The 17,283-nt window shown below is 41.8% G+C and overlaps 1 protein-coding gene across 3 annotated transcripts in view; it reads right to left on the bottom strand.

Moving 5' to 3' along the window:
• dtx1 (deltex 1, E3 ubiquitin ligase) overlaps positions 1-17,283 on the bottom strand; it is a 48,712-nt gene that overhangs the window by 9,683 nt on the left and 21,746 nt on the right. For all 3 annotated transcript variants that reach the window (XM_059337095.1, XM_059337094.1, XM_059337096.1), the window contains 3 exons: positions 9,879-10,626; positions 1,896-1,957; positions 1,586-1,747 (listed from right to left, as the gene is read on the bottom strand). In XM_059337095.1, coding sequence (XP_059193078.1) covers positions 1,586-1,747; positions 1,896-1,957; positions 9,879-10,626 — 972 coding nt within the window. The remainder of the gene's footprint in view (positions 1-1,585; positions 1,748-1,895; positions 1,958-9,878; positions 10,627-17,283) is intronic.

Raw genomic sequence — 17,283 nt, 5'->3', positions numbered from 1 at the left:
ACAGAGGAGGCAGAGAGCTGTGAAAAGACGGAGAAGAGAAAACAGGAAAAAAAGGAAGAGAAAGACGGAGGAGACTCAATTACGCATTTCACATCATTGCTATTTGATGGCTTCATTAGCCGGATCAAAAGCCTCTCTGACCTTTTTCTGTACGGAGAGGATAAGCCCAAATCTCCCTGCATAAGAAAACCTACATCTCCATTCCCCTCACAGCCCTCCAGTGTCTCTGAGTTCACACTGTCTGCAGATACAGGTTGCACATTTGTCTGCTGCCTCATTCCTCAATCCACACTGGTAGCATATTGTAAAAGGTCCCACAATTTCTTAATAGTTTCCAAAGAATTTTCCTGGAAAGAACTATGTAATTTGGAACCAATTAAAGGGAAAAATAGATACAAAATGCTAGCAGCCTGGCCTCAGGGATGGCAATGTTAGTCTGTCATGTTTGCATGCTGACCAAGTGTTTTTTTTTGCCGAACCCTAACCATTTTTTAAACCACAGCACTGTCATGCCATAAAACTGTTTTTCTGTCAGACTGAGCATATATATAGCATTATTTAGAATTATATATATATATATATAAAATTCTAAATAACGCTCACCCTTGCAGTGTTATTGATTTTTCTTTTTAGGTGTCTAAAATATATTTTGCTGCTGCCCCCATCCTCAGCAGTACATTGCTTAGCTTCTTCTGATGGCCATGTGCTGTAGGTAATACTACATTATACTATGGATAATAACTATCCCTTTAAAACTCCTAAATATTTAATCATTATTAATTTATCACTGGAATTGGAGACATAATATATTGCAGGAACCTTTTTATAAATTTACAGTTACACATCAGCTCCTTTCTAGTAAATTTATAGGAAACTATGGGATCAGTAATAAAGCATTGCTGCATCATCTGCTCCGAAGGGTTAAAGAGGACAACCACAGTGCAGGAATGAAAGCTCAACAGCCTCACTGATCAATTAGGACAAAGACTCCCACGGGAAGCCGGCGGTTTCCACAGCTTCCATCGACCAGCACTTATTCAAGCACAAAGCCGTCCAACTAAACACCAGATCCCCTCTCAAACCGGCTCAGTACAACAGTCCCTTGTTAATTACTTTCCTTACAACTGCCTCTGTCAATCTGCATGTAGAGTAACACCTATAAAAATGTTACAGTAACACTTTTTACTGCTCATAAATCTGAACTAGCAATCATCATTACATTTTATCAGAGTTTTTTGAAAGGTGCGGGAATGCTTTCTGACTAATCATCGGCGACCTTGGGTGAGATTAGATTTGTTTAACACTCTTACGGAGCCTAAATGGGAGGCATTTATAAAAGAATTATGGAGCCTTGATCAGAATGAAAAAACAGCTTTGGTTTTGTTTGCATGCAAAACAACAGACTCACAGACAGATGATAGGGAAACATCCTGCAAAGCTTGGCAGGACAAAGAAAGTCTGCTGTCTATCAGTGGTTGGTCTGTTCCTCTTCTCAGTGCATTTTGAATGTAACACACTATAAAAATGCATTAGAGGCATTTGTACTTCTTTCGTCCTCTCCTCTTATTGATTCCTGCCACCTTACCTCTCCTCAGGTGCTTTTTCTTGGTTTTGCGCCGCATGCCGTTGATCCCTGGCACAGGCTTCATGTCGCTCTTGTTGATGGGTGGAGGGTGCAGTATGGGCTTGGGGGCCCGAGTCAAGCAAACCGGCAGACCTGCAGCGCACATCAGGATACCTGTCATACCTGATGCATATGGACAGCACACACACAGAAGAGTGGAAAAAACACTGATTGTAAATTTCTTTCAAGAGCAATACGAGTTTGACTATAAAAAAAGCACTCCTTTTTTGTTGTTTTCTTCGCAGATGGTGGATAGTAAATGATGACTAACCTGCTAGTGCTGGGTGCACTGGCCCAGATCCAGTCAGGTTCTTTACTGGGAGGGCAGGAACCCTACAAGAGGAAAGAAAAAATAACTTGAGTTCTGGGGTTTTTAAAGTACCACATGGCCACAGAAAGTGACTAGGTTACAACATTAATTTATTCAGGGTCATAGTACCACCTCTAGTGGCCACTTTGAGACATCAAGAGCTACAGAAAACACTGATCTTATCCTCTGTGTGGCTATGGGTGCTTCAGGTCTTGCCAGTCTGTCCTGGTTCTTTTTAAAAAAAAACAAAATATATTTTTCACATCCTTGAAATGGCCCTTTGACCCCTAAAATGGGTGCTAAATTGTCGTGATCGTGCACTGCCTGAAAAAAAAGTGAGAACAGCAACTCGTTCCGCTCTGCATGCCACAAAAAACACTCAAGTTAAAATGTCACATGTGCTTCACCACAGAGACAGAGACAACTGTTATGGGATGAGACAGCTTGACTCATGTACAAAGCATTGCAGCAGAGCCTGATTCAGGATGACATTTGGAGAGGCTGGAGTTCACGGCGAACACAGACGACAAAGACAGTTGACTTGCGCACTCTTCCAGATCTGTGGAGCAGAGCGGGCAAAAACACTTGAGGCATTAATATGAGCACACAAGTCAGTGAGTCTCTTTTCAGAGGGCAGGAACCTCAATTCAACCAGGGGCCACAAAGCAGCAGAGCTCAGGGACAGGTTTCCTGTCCTCAGGTTAAATGTAAGAATCGTGTCATAACAAGCCAACTGGAGTAACTTTGGGCAGTGGTCGCCTAAAGGTCAGGAAAGAAAACTTGTGACTGGGAGATTGTTGGTTCAAATGCCAAAACAGGCAGAATAATCTAGGTGGGAAAAGTCGATAAATCCTTCCTCATTACCACCACTCAGGTCCCTTTAATCCCATTTGATGTGGTGGAGCTGCTCAGCAGATCAGACTGGTTGTACTGGGCAGCTTCAAGGTGTGAATGTGTGAAACTGGGTGAATGTGATAAGGATGTTCCTGCAAAATTTTTCTCTCTTGCTCTTGGTGAAACTTTCCTGAATACACTAAGAAAGTCAAGTTATTTGCTTGAAATTTTGTGTTCAATAAAACTGCAGAACAAGAAGATGGTCACTGATTTTTCAGGAGGAAGCCCCAGTGGTCATACACGACCAAGAGGCGGATGTTGTGGTACCATCTTTGATAACACCTTCAAGTTTGAGCAAAGCTTTAAAGCTATAATTAAGAGAGCACACAAACATTAATACTTCCTCAGGGAACATAGTTCATTTAATGTCCAAAAAAAACAACAACAACCCCACAAACCTTCTACAGTTCTTTCATTCTTTCTAAGAATTCTGTCTCTCCTTCATTTTTTGGTTTCCATACCTCACTGTCAGAAACATAAAGCTTTTCCAAACCATAGTAAACTCTTGTTCCAAAACCAGTCCAAAGCCCATCCTGAGCAGGTCAAGTCAAAAGCCTGTGATGTCATAGGGGACAGTAGCCAAGTCCAGTCCCAGTTCCAGATGCTCCCTCTCAGGCAGTATTCATCACATTAAACTGGAGAACACTTGCAGTGAAAATGTATTATTTTCATGTTCTGACATAATTTCAAGGTTATTATAGTTAACGAAAAACTTACAAAATAACAAAACTAAGTTTGATTTTTTTTTTTGTTAACTGAAATAAAAATAAAGTGAAAAATGAGTTTAAAAAATCCCAACATAACTAACTGAAACTGTATTGTGTGGTTACAAAACCAATTAAAACTAAGTAAAATCCAAGTGAAAATGTCCTTCATTTTCGTCTTTCTCAACTTTTTTCATACAGGAAGCATTTGTAAATATGTTTATTGAGACTGGGATGTCTACACAATGTGAGTTGATTGCCTTTGAGAAGTTTAGCACTTCACTCAAACTAATATTCAAAATAACAAGAGCTGCAAGAGTTAATAACCCTATTGGAGCGAAGATTGATAAGGCAAAGGAAATAAAGACAAAATTTATTGTGACCTTTTTGAAATTCGCACAATGACAAAGAACTAAAACTAACACCTAAACTAATAAAAAATAAACTAAAACTAAGCATTTTCAAAAAAATAAAAACTAAACCAAAACTAAGCATTTTAAAAAAACGAATAAAAACTAGCAAACTCATTCTGAAAAAGAATTAAAACTGAATTTGAAAACAAAAATTCACAACAAAATTAAAAAAAAACTAATGAAAAATCCAAAACTATTATAACCTTGGTTCTGACCAAATGTAGATACAAGTTACATGAAATGAACAGAGTAGAGAGGTGCTACTCACTGAGGAACTTGTTGGTTATCTCAGTTTATCTCTGTCTCTCACTCACACACCTGTCCATATACTTTTAAATCTCTCTGCTCTTTGACCGTGGAGGATTGACTGAGATCTTCGGCCCTGCAGCTCTCAAGCATTTCATAAATCCGCATCAAGAGACTGCTTTGATATTAGCGAGAGCCTCTGTTCCAGTGCCAAGGGAAGCCCTTCAATAAGCTGAGTGCAATAATGAAAAGGACATAAGGCCTGGTGTGTCCTATCGCATCTCTGGTAGGGACTCACTGCACATTGTGTCTCACGCCAGTGGACCAGAGACCAGGATTAGCTGACTCCTGTTGCGTGCAAGACTGATGTGAGTTTAAAAAAAAAAAAAATCAAAGTACAGTGATGTGCAGCTGTGATAAACAACTTCTGTCAGAATGTCGAATATAGGAGTGTGAAACCGAGACAGGCGTGAACTTTAGATGCAGGATTTTTCAAGCAAATATGATGCGATTTCGCACCTTCAACCACAGCAAAGAGAATCACAGTGGAACACACCTGCTGCAGTCAATACTTATAAACTGCACTCAACTTCTCATCACTCATTGAAAGTACCAGTATCAGTTAATCTGTTTTCACTACTGAGGAAAATGTTTCAAGGCAGAAGTAGTGACGAGCACCTTATTAAACAGGAAGATCAACAATAGAAAGATTGGCTAAAGGCAGAATCTTATACTCAACAAAAAGACAAATTAGAAAGCAGCCCAGCAGGAGAGTTCCCCTTTTATTTAAACATGCACTTAAGCCAAAATCAAATCAAAACACCCGGTGAACAAGACGCCTCCCTTTATGAGTGCATGTGTAATTTGGCTTGTTCAGTGAGAGCGCTGTGATCAAACAAATAATTTTCATTAACAGGAAAATGAGACAGCACACCATGAGAGCCCTTAACACCGTCTCATTGTGTGCCTTCTGCTCACACTACACACTTCTATAAGCACACAGTACACAGGATCTGTCAAGGATCCATAACATAACATTAATTAGGAATGCTTTTCATCTTTATTGCTTTCCAATTCTAGCAAAGATCTCGCCATCAGCCACAGAGTGCATTGCATAATAAATATGCAATGTTGATGAAACAGCTGCACACTGTGTGATTGCACAGCCGCCAAAAAACAACCAGCAGCAGCCACTGATGATCATTATCTGCTAGACTGAAAGAAACAAGCAAACACACTTCTCTACACTATGTTTATGGTTTATTTTTACACAGACAGATAGATCCACATCTTGCAAGCAATTTCCGATTGCACTGTACTTCATTATTTCTGTAAAGCGTGTGATGACCTATCTATGGATAGCAGAAATTGTTCTTATACAAGGCTGCACCCTCAACCTGTAGCCTGTGTGCAGCTGCCACCCTTCATCTCGTTTTGCGTGACGCTAGGCCTTTTTCTCTTGACTTGTTTTTTCTAGGAATGTTCACCTTTGCAGGCACTGACCCTGTGAGTCTGCCTCTGGGGTTTAAGACACATGCCATCTCCTCACATTGCTGACAATTCCTAATCCTGGATGATTTAAAGGGCTTTACTCTCTTGCTCCTTATTCCTCTCCTTCTCACACATCATGTCTAAAAACACAACAATCACCATTGGGAGTGCATTGACATGTACATTACTAATTCTTTTATTTCTATGCTAAAAAAAAAATTTAATGAAGAGAGTATCCAATCATCCTGAACACTAGGCTGCGTTGGCTCGTGCTCACAATGAGCAATTAAGTCTTGTCAGTGTAAACAAGAAGATACCTTTGGCCTTCTCACCGCAACACTGTAGTTCCTGCACAAGTTTTGACAAACCACAATCAGCGAACTGGACTGAACCTTGTCACCTCTGCATTTGTCTCGCCCTGCCAACTCTAATTCTTCTCTTCCTCCTGACCTGTGTTCACTTCTCCGCTCTCTTCTGTCCAGTGAGCCCGTCTACCCCCAACACTGTGATTGAGGACAGTAGTGTGCTGCTGAGGAATGTCCATTTCCTATGGTAGTATTTTTCATGTCTTATGCTGTCATTTTTGACCTAAAATCGCCTTAATTAAGTGATAAATCCAGCTCTTACATACCTAACCCATTAACACCACATTCATTATGGCCCCTGTCAGGTCAGGGCATGAGGGTCACCGTCCCTCTTCTGTCTCTTGCTCCTTCCTTGCCTGAGGGGAATCTCCAGCCTGCCTTGAGGACTTAATCAGACTGAGAACGATGTGATTCCCCAAATAGAGAGACCACATTAGGCCTAGTTAGGAAAGTGCTGACGGAGGACTACTATCTCCTCATCTGTTTATTATGCACCATAAAGACAGTGAGAGGGGGGTTGGAGGGAGAGAACTCCAGGAGTGCTTAATTGCATATTGATGTGAGTAGTGGGAGGCAGAAGCAAAGCCCCGCTCCACTGAGGGGGGGTTACAATGTGGATAATGCACTTTATAGTGCACCTGAAATGCCCTGAGAATAAGCAATAATGACACCAAGAATTTCCAAATTGCATCAGTTTGGTCCAGATGAGCTTTCATGATTTATTCATTAATTTCAATATTAATTTTCGTCTTGTGGTGAGCGCCAGAGCAGAGCGGTGCAGCAGCCCACTGAGGGATAATGATCTCTGCACTCGGCGCACAGCCCTCCAGCCAACACTCAGACGAGCAGTCTTAACACAAGCAGAGTGGAGCTTGTAAACACAGCCAACTGCAGCGTGCACATGCAAACACACACATTTGTCTGAATACAGTGCAGTGCATGTCTTAACAGTTAAATACCAAGTGTGCATGAAGAAAGTGCACAAGAGGAAGTGGTTTGGCTGATAAAGAAAGACATGAGAAAATCCCCAGAAATCTTGTGACATTCTTTCATGGTTTCTTTATCTTTCAAACAGACAGATAATTCATAATCACATTTTATTTCTCCATGAATTCATCATAAAATCTTTAAGCTTCCAAAATGTGAGAATTGCTGCTTTTCTAATGAAAATGATCTTATGTTGCTTTTATTTTTTACAGTAAAGTCAAGAATGTGAGCAAGACAGAGGGCTGGGGAGTACTGAAATACAAGGAATGGGATTATGTTGTATTTAAAATGCAAAGTATAAGTAACTGTATTCCGTTTACACTTTTTAAATTGGTGTTTTTCTGAAAACAGAGGCAGTCTTTAAAATACTTGAAATTATTACTTTATTACCTCTGCCAAGATGGTTAGATTTTTTGTCAGTTTGTCAGCAGGACCAATTTTCATGAAACTTGGTGGAAGGGAGAAGAAATCATTTAATTTAGGAGCAGATCCAAATCATGGGGCAGATATACACATTATTTTACACTTTTTTTCTCATATTTTGAGATAGGACATAGCTTTATTTTGCTCTAAAGTTCATATAAGGCTAAACAGAGTTTGTGTTCATGCAGTGCACCTTCCGCGTGATAGCCAAGAAAGTGTTTTTGGCACTGAAACACAAGACTAATGAGCTCAGCAAGAATTTTTTTAGGTATTCCAGGAGTAATACAAAGTATTAACAATATGTTAACTGATTTAAATAACGTAATATGGAATGGAATATGTTACGAATTACATTTTCAGGCATGTAATCAGAAGTCAGTCGTAACCCTCCCAGCAATGCACAGTGCACAGTGTGAATAGTGTGTGAGCTCAATAATTCAAAAAATCCATAGCAGCCAGCCCCAGTTGTTAATATACGTGACCTTGTTTTACAAACCACAGGTCTTCAGTTTATAGCAGGTAACATGTAATGGCAGGTGGTGATATACTGGGCTGTGTCAACCCAGTAATAAGATAAACTGGTGTGTTTACACAAACCAGCAGATGGTGCCACTTCTAATATTGGTGCATCCAAGACAGATGCATGAACCCCCCCCCCCAATAGTTTCTTCTGACAGTAAAATGATCAATATTTGAACTGCTACATGAGACTACTGCTAATGATACAAGGGTCATAAAAACACATAAATCTGCTGTGTTGTTATGTGGAAATGACATCATATGGATGAGCTTTTTTTTTTAAATGTACATCAATATTTTTTTAAAATGTACATTAATATGATAGGAATACATTAAAAATAGATGTTTGGTTGCCTGTGTATGTAAAGCAGCCACATAAACTCATGTAAACAAGCCACAACATGCCAAATACCTACTTCGCACCCGGCAACAGTTACGTTGGGGTGTGGGTGTGTGAAAAACAGATCTGATGTTTTACATTTTGTGTGGGTTCCTCTGTTATCGGTCTGTAGCACGCTTGTGGGAATGCGCGAGTTCACATTTCAGTTTGCGTGTGTGTGAGCTCTCATGTCCTGCTGTGTGTATGTTAACCACACTCATCCTGTATGTCGAGCCACTCGCCTGGGAACCGACGCACTCTACCTCACCCCGTCTCTTCCTCTCTTGCTTTCGCTGTATCTGTCTCTGCAAAAACCTTTTGTGCTGCGAGTTGAAAAACTCGCAATACATCCACAACTCCATGCTCACCTGAGCTTTCACTGAATTCTTAAAATTAAGGCGAAACATCCTTGAATAGGTCATCCCATGCTGGTGTTCTCTATCACAAATACCTTTGCACGGAGAGACGCATCATTTCTCAGCTGCTTGCTGTAGAAAACAAGGTCATGGCCAGCTATGATGAGCAAAAACTATACGTTTCCTCTCAGTGTCACAGAATTAGGCCACAGAAAGTGAAAGCATGTGTGCCTGGGTGAAGGACAGTATTATTCAAACATGCAGTAAGTGTGTCTCTCCCCATGAGCGGAGAGAACAAAATGGAATCAAATTAGATCAGGAGAGGGTTTATTTTAGTAAAAGAAAGCAGGATAGGGGACTGAAGTATCGGTTACAACGCTAGACACACTTCTTTTCCTCGGCTCCTTTCGCTGAATTGCTCTGAGGTCAGAGCGCTCAGCTGAAGCTCCCATTTTTCCTTGATCCATTATTCATTCTTCCCCAGTGGAGCTCTGCCTCCATGGCAAATAGGTTTCCACAGCTACACCAGAGCTTCACATGCCTGCCCGTGCTTACACACACCAGCACCATAAAACAAAGAGGCGGTTACACACACACACACACACACACAAACAAATCCAGATATTCCACATGCAACGTCAGATTTCTTTTTCACATTCCATGACACAACAACTACAGCACAGAGTGATAGTAACAAATTAGTTCAAAGCAGAAGCAACAGAATGATCCAGAAGAGCTGCAGTATTTCACGCCTATTGGGGCCAACATAAGCTCATTACAGAGCAGTAACCATGGCAGACACACATTTGAAAGAGAACTTTGTAAAATCAGCTGGACCCAGGGCTTTTTCTGCAGATCCATTGATCAGCATGTTAACGAGAGTAGTCATACATCAGCAGAGAGAGATAGAGAGGTGGAGAAAGACAGAAAATGACAGAGTACAATACATCAGACACGTGCAGGCTAAAGCTTTGTGAAGCAGACAGGCAGAAACGGAGATTGTCTCTTTGCTTTTTATATCCTCCCATTGCCTCAGCTGAACTATAAATTCAACTGAATCCGAGCATTATGCCTGTGCTATAACAAGTAACAGGCTACTGCAGACTCCAGAAAATCTAAATTAGAAAATAAGGGGAAAGAATGATTTGTGTTTGCAAACATCATTACCCTGGCGGGATGGCTCCTCTGGCAGTGCCCATGGAAATGCGCTGGGTGCCCGGCCGGTTCAGGTTGTTCTGTCCGTTGATGGTGAGAGCGTGGTGGCCATGGGCGGATGAAAGAGATGGCATCACGGGGGAACAGGGGAAGTTGGCAGAGGACAGTGGCAACTGCACCTGTTCAGCTTTGGCTTGACCGCCTCCCATACTTATGTTATTGTTGTTGGGGCCGGAGGAGGCGGATGTCGGAGACCACAGGGAGGTTCCAGCAAACGTGTTGCTCTGCCGCACTACAGCGAGGGTTCCTGCAGCGCCAGGGTTGCCCGCTGTCCCTCCATAGAGCTTACGCCGCTGAGAGGCCAGGATTGCATTAGAAGCGGCTCTCGTGCTGTTGACCAGAATGCACTGCTGGCAGGAGCAGGGCTGGCCAGAGCTGGCTCCCACGGGCCACGACTGCGACTTGGGGATGGAGCCCATGATGAGTGGGTAGGCCAGGTCCATGCGTCTCCGCAGGCGCCGCTTACGTTGGCTCTGTCTGTTGGTCTGACACATGCTGTTGAAGTCGATGAGGTAGCAGAAGCCCAGAGAGGTCAGGTCAAGCCAGGGGTGCTGCTTCTCATAGGCGTTCTGGATGGTCACACAGATCTCCATGTCGTACGGCGTCCACGAGCCATTGTCGTTCTCCCACTCCCACACCACGCCTTTCCCCGGGGCAGACGACGGCTCGTAGAAGTTCCTCTGCACTGGTCTCATGGTGCCTAAAAGGAATGGACAGAGGAGAGAAGGAACATGAGCACAGTCACATTTTTTATGGTTAGCTGCACATCTAAATGGGCAGGAGTTAAGAAAGTATTGAGAACAAAACATCACTGATTATAAATGTGCTGAACAATAAACATTGTTGCATTTTCAGTGCAGATTTTCTGTGTTCTTCATCTGTGACACCTCTGTTGGCATTACAGATTACGTCCATTAACTGATTTGTCAACAGAAATGGTTTTCATTTTGGAAGCTGCTTAAATGTTCATTAAAAGTGTCATTAAAAGTTTACTTCAGCAATTTAGCATGTCGCTTCCATAAAGTTGGAGGACTTGCAAGAGAGAGATTATAGAAAGAAATTGACTTTTATAAGTTTAAGCTGCAAAAACTCAAGCCCGAGCTGAGGCAGAAAACTGAATTCTATGTGTAAAATCGGAGATCTGCCCTTTTCATTTATTTTTTATAATTGATTTGTCTACTGGTAGGAAATGAGATGATTCTAATTTGATGAGTATAAATAGCAGATATATTCTTGGTATGGATTTATGTTCAAATGCAGAGCAATGCTGGCTTTTAACAATTTAATACCTTGTAAGCAGAATTAGCCGCTATATCTGACAATTAATGTAGGAAATTAATAATTGTGTTAATGATAACTAGGAAACAGCATCAATAGATTAATCTCTGGCGACATTAGCCTGAGGCAAGATGCCTTTTTAATGCTGCTTCACTTTCATCAAGTGAGCTAGCAAGTGTTGAGACAGCAACTTGACCAACTGATGGAGATGAGGTGTAACACTTCACTAACTGCCTCGGGGAATGTGGTTGCAAACTGTAGCATTAAGTCAGTGGTTCAAGATACAAACCTGAATTGCAACAAGCTGGGGTGCACACACACACAGAAAATCCCTCACTTCAAGAAGCTCTTACTGTGTATTAAATTTCTAGTCCGTCCTCACCGTAAAACAGCTGCATAAGTCATCTGTGCAAGCAGCTTGTTACAATCCATATTTATGTTTGTTGTTAGGTGGCAACCGCTAGTGGCCATAGTAATTATGGTGAGCGTAAAGTAGGACACAGTATAAAGAACGACAAAGTCTGGATGAGGAGGAAGGTTGGGATGGATGGAACAAACCCAGGAGGCCAGTGTTCATGTCTTATGTAAAAACAAAAGTCAAAGTCATTTGAGTCGTTTTTAAAAAGTCAATGAATTTAACTTACAGTATGTAATCACATTTACATCAACTAGATCACAGTTATTTCAACCTTTTAACTTTTCCTAAACCGAACAAAGTTCTGTTTCCTTATATTTTTAAACAGTTTATTTTCTTGAACTTCAACTAATTAAATGACACAACCTCCTGAAAACAAATAAATAAATATTCAGCATAAAGCTGAACTATATTCACCATATTCCAGTCTGTAACTCAGTAAAAAAAAAAGCACACTGCTGTAGAGGAAAGTGGTGTCGTGGATTTAAAACACAAGACGAAACTAGAGCAACGTAATTGAATATAAAATTTGATTAATCGCCCAGCAATATATGGAATTTTGGGAGTCATTGGCAAACGACCTATTCTGTCGTTTATGGATGTGTTGCAAACATGGCCTTTCAGGAACTCAGACATCATCCCTCAATCCCTTGCTGCTTGTCTGCAGTCCACTGTTCTGAAGGAGAGGGACACATAGCCAGCAGCTTTGTACCTCTGTCCCTCTGCTGATGGCCACTCCGCTCCTACCTCCATTATAATACAATTACTGTAGTCACATGGGAAATCAGGACACCTTAGCCTATCCATCTCCCTGCTGCACGTCGGCAAGGGTATCCAGGCACTCCGACAGAGACCGTCACCCCCTCCTTCCCCCACCTAATTTAACGGGTAAATGCACACTCCCCTGCCAGGGAGGACCAGGGTGATAATGGAGGGACGGGAGTGTGTGCAGAGGATGAATGGATGTGGGAATGAGTAGAGGGGTTGGTGGGCAGCGGTAACCCCTCATCCGGCAGCTCGGTCCTGGCTCCGGAGAATAAAATGCATCAGCAGAATCAGCAAGTCTGACCTTGAGTCTGCTGCAGACTGCTGCTAAAGGACTCGGCTTGACGGCTAATTTCATTTGGAGCTGCTGAGAATCTCACACACACACACATGCGCTCACAGATGACTGCTCAGTGAGCCAGCTGCCTGTGTCTCTCACGTCTTCACTCAGTCAACCATGCACAACTTTTTCTGCCAGTTGCATCCGTGCCTGCTCACGGCTTGCTGGCTTGATTTCTTGTTTTTTTACCTGAGGATAATAATGAGAATAGTAATGATTTCCCTTAATGGATTTCAGAATAAAAAACTCATTGATTTCCTGAAAGTCAGTAATTTCCTCTGTACTTTTAATGTAGCGGTGGAAGGCTAGCCACACGTCCGAACCCTTTATCAATGAGGCTCCTGAGGGATGCATTAGGTTTGACACTTTCACTATGGCTGCGTGTTACTGGCCACGATCAATAGTAGCACAGCTCCACACAGTCTTGCTCTGTGGTAGGTTTACCACAAGCTTCATGAATGTTTCAACATGTGGAGATGTTTTATTCTCAGGCATCAATTTAAACATCTCAACTTTTGTGAGGCGAGATAAACAGTATATCTCTTTTGAAAGCCTATTAGTACTGGTAATTGTTCACGAAAGCTCTGATGGAGCCCGATGCATGAAATGTGCTCAGCTGAAAGATTTTCTATAAACAGTTCAGTGGGCTCAGAGGGATGGGTGTTTGGCAGTCAGATTTTTTTCACTGTAGTTAAAGTGAGGTGTGGACAGAGCTTTGCCTAGCATTCAAAGACCCACACTCATGTAGTACCATTACATTTGAGTCACAGAGCTAAGCATCCAATTTTCCAAGAAATACATACCCTGTGAATTTTGGAAAACCTAGAAGGTTGTTGAACAGGACTTACTGCTGTTCTGAAAGTATTTCCAGAATCATCAAACACTACTTTTACCATCTGGAAAAAAAATACATCTGTCGCACAGTAAAAAGGATGTTTAACCAGTTTAACTTTTGAAGGATCAATGAATATCTTAACATCAAAAATAGATCCTTTCCTGCGATCTGTAATTCAAATGTACTACATTAGGAGCACAAACTGGAGCTGTTGTAGACCAAGCATAAAGTTAAATGTTCACATGATGTAGAGCTTTTCCTTTTTAAATGCATACAACTTACAACTTACTCGCAAAAAAAATAGCTGAGATTTGATATCACAGTGACATTGACTGTTTTTAGGTGACCAAAATGTTACTACTAACTTTGATGAACTGATCACAAACGGTGAAATGGTTAAAAAGATCTAAGACGGAAACCAGGTGGCAACCTCCAGGTCTGAGCAGTGAGGCAAACCAGGAAGCGCCTTAAGCTGCATTCTACCGAAAATTCCAACAGGGGGGCACTGACAGCAGCTGTAGAAGCATTTCGGTCCATTCATTTCAATACAAAATGAGAAAACACTATGGTTTCAATTGCTAGTTAAAAATCTTCAAGACAATTTGATGTTAATAGAGTAAATAATGGCCCCATTTAGATTAAAATAGAAGTTAAAGAATCGTATGATTTGAGGTGTGGCTACCTTTGATTGACAGTAGGCTAACAAAGCCGTCATCAGGAGAGAACAGGAGAGAAGAAAAGTAATGTGTCTGCACGACACTGTCAATAATAACATCCGTATTTATACTTAATGACAGGTTATTTGAACGTTTTGTTCATAAAAAATGTCTCGTTCAGCGTTGGGCTGGACTAATAGACACCCATAGGAGTCGCTGTTCATTTTTCTTAGGTAAGTAACATACATTTTGTTTTTGTTTTTTGCTAGCCAAAATGAACATCAGTTAATGCTAACATGAATTAGCAGTGGAATCGCGTAGTTAGGTTGCCGGTGTAGAGAGGCGTGTAGTCAGTGTCGTCAGATCCCTCTCGCTCCTCCACAGTCCAAATATGGACTGCTCCCTGTATCGGAAACAAGATGGCGACACAAGATGGCGACGATCGTAATGCTGAACTCGATGCTTCCAACGGGCAGTCCACAAACCAATGGGTGACGTCACAGTCACTACGTCCATTATTTATACAGTCTATGACGGAAACACACAATGCTCCATGGTAGCGACCTGTCAATCACAAGGTAGCCACACCACTAAAGTTAACCAGTTCATCATACAACCTCACTGCATGCTTGAAATGTACATATTTGGTAATAATGTTACAATGTGCTTTTGTTTTCTCTTCTCAATAATTGTGGCTAACCTCTGTGCTCATTTAAACCCTGACTTGACTGTCTGACTGCTTATTTCCCACATTTGACTTCCCTTTAGAAATGTGACTGCATTCCCACATCTCAACACTTTATGAGTACATATGACCAAACGAGGCCCAAGGTCACACAACCCAGAATTATTCTTTAAATGTTTGCATTGCTATGCAGGGAGTATACAGGCTCAGGTACCTTGAGAGGAAAGATCAGAGTCCAGGAGTCCTGGGACCTCATGTGGAAAGTTTTATTCAAAACATACAGACTAAAACTTGCACACTGCCTCCCATTCTGCTTTAATTACTGCTGTATATATACCTGCCTCTGCCAAAAGCCGACTGTTCATGTTCTCCCTGTGACCCTTTACGCTCTTCCTAGCAGGAAACTAAGCGAGAGTGGCCACTTCCTGTCTGACCCTGTGTGCCTTTGGCAGCCATCTTTCCTGCTCTCCTCTCACTTCCCTTGTCCTCTCTCCCACGATGTCCTCTGTCTTTGCCCAACATCAGCACTGTTTCCCTTTGTGTGAGCTGTAGCTGTGTGACGTCAGGCCTCACAGTCGGACTCTCACCTTGCCATCACTCAGGGCCAGGTGGGTTCAGGGTGAGCTTGGCTGCCCTCTCACATCTTAGCTGGGGGTAAAACTTCCTGCAGCCTGAGCACCACATGAGGCCAAGTTACATCCTTGATAGTTTTGTTTTCCTCTGAAAGTGACGGAAGGCCTGTCTGAATCTTTCTTGTAAAAATGGAAGGACATGCAACATTAAATTGCAACATCTTTGACTGGCCTCAGAGGCCTGCTGGAGGGAAAGATAGCAGATTGAAAAAGTGATGCTTTGTTATTCACTTTGGTGGACACTTCTATCAGAACTGTTAACTAACTAATGCACTTAACCCTCCTGTTATGTTCGTTTCTCGGGAACAGCAATAATGTTCGTCGGTCAATTTGACCAGGAGAATGTTCAATTATCCAAAAGTGTCAGAAACCAAAAAATCCCAATAAACATTGTTTATATGTCATCATGAACTCCATTACTCACCATTTCAATCACTATTTAGTGCAATGGTGTTCTTTACCTCTCTCAATGAGGATAATTCACTCGTTTTTCCAAAAAACAAACAAACTGCATGTTAAAACTTTTTTTATGAAGTGATGTTGATAAATTATAGAAATATCTGAAATGAACCATTTCCATTTTATATGTTGATTACACTTATTAAGTCAAGCAGAAGAAGTTTCATCCAGAAAAAATACTTTTAACTATTTTTTTTTTTTTTTTACTTTGAAATGCGTCAATTTGACCCGCAACATAACAGGAGGGTTAATTAAATAAAGAGATGTACAACTAATGTATTGGAAATGTAAAAAATATTTTATTTGTTAGATGTTTTATTTATTATTATTAGCTGAGTGTTCAAGAAGTTGACTTAAAAATCTTTTCCCCAATTTTTCTTATTCACCCGCCGCCACCAAAACAAGAAGAGGTATGAAAATAACCTTGCATTTGGAGAATCGTTTCCCCTATTATCTACTCTTGTGCGCTGCATTTTAATAAAACAACTGATGTGAAAAAAGCTGATATGAATATACAGAAGGAGTGAAATCACGTGACACTGAGGGACCGAATCCACTTTTCTCATCCAGGGTGTACAACCGCTTCACTACACAGTGTTTGCAGTAAATTCTATCTAAATCTGTCACTGAGGTAATTGATGTGTGTGTGCGTGTTTCTCTCACACGAACACCTCTGTGGTCGCACAGGAAAGAGTGACGGAAACACCTTTAATGGAAAGAGTTGGTGACGTGCGCCTGGTGTGTTACCACAGGTAACAACTGAACGGCTGCTGCAAAATGCATGAGATTCTGGCTTTGTTGTCGCAGAAACACTAAGGAAAGGTTTTGTTGTCATGGAAGCCCTCCCTTGGGCTGGGAGTAGTGAGCGGAGAATGATGTGGTGGTGGTGGTGGTGGTGGGGGGTTGCCCATATGTGAACGTTCCTACTATTCCTTTCCCTGAGCACAGCGCCATCAGAGTCAACTCCTCATCCGCTCGCTCATCTCATCTGCTGCTGACGCCAGCTTTCCCCTCGCTCTCCACCATCTCTCCTGGCTCCTCACCAACACTGTCTCGCTGAGCCATTCTTCACATTTTCCACTCTGTCACTCACTGGACCCCATCCTGCTCTCACACAGCGCTCAACACTTGGACAGGGAGCAGAAATCTGCGTCCCTGAATTAGGGTCCACATCACCTTGTAGTTAATGCTCTTCTTAATGCTGCTGCTGTGGGAGGAGCGGCAGACGAGAAGCTCCCGGATCAAGCTCTATAATATATCCTTATAATTGGCAAGCCTCATCAATTTCCCCG

Source organism: Centropristis striata, chromosome 7 (assembly GCF_030273125.1).
Source record: "Centropristis striata isolate RG_2023a ecotype Rhode Island chromosome 7, C.striata_1.0, whole genome shotgun sequence".
NCBI classification, from domain to species: Eukaryota; Metazoa; Chordata; class Actinopteri; order Perciformes; family Serranidae; genus Centropristis; species Centropristis striata.
This window is presented reverse-complemented; position numbering and strand designations above follow the sequence as displayed.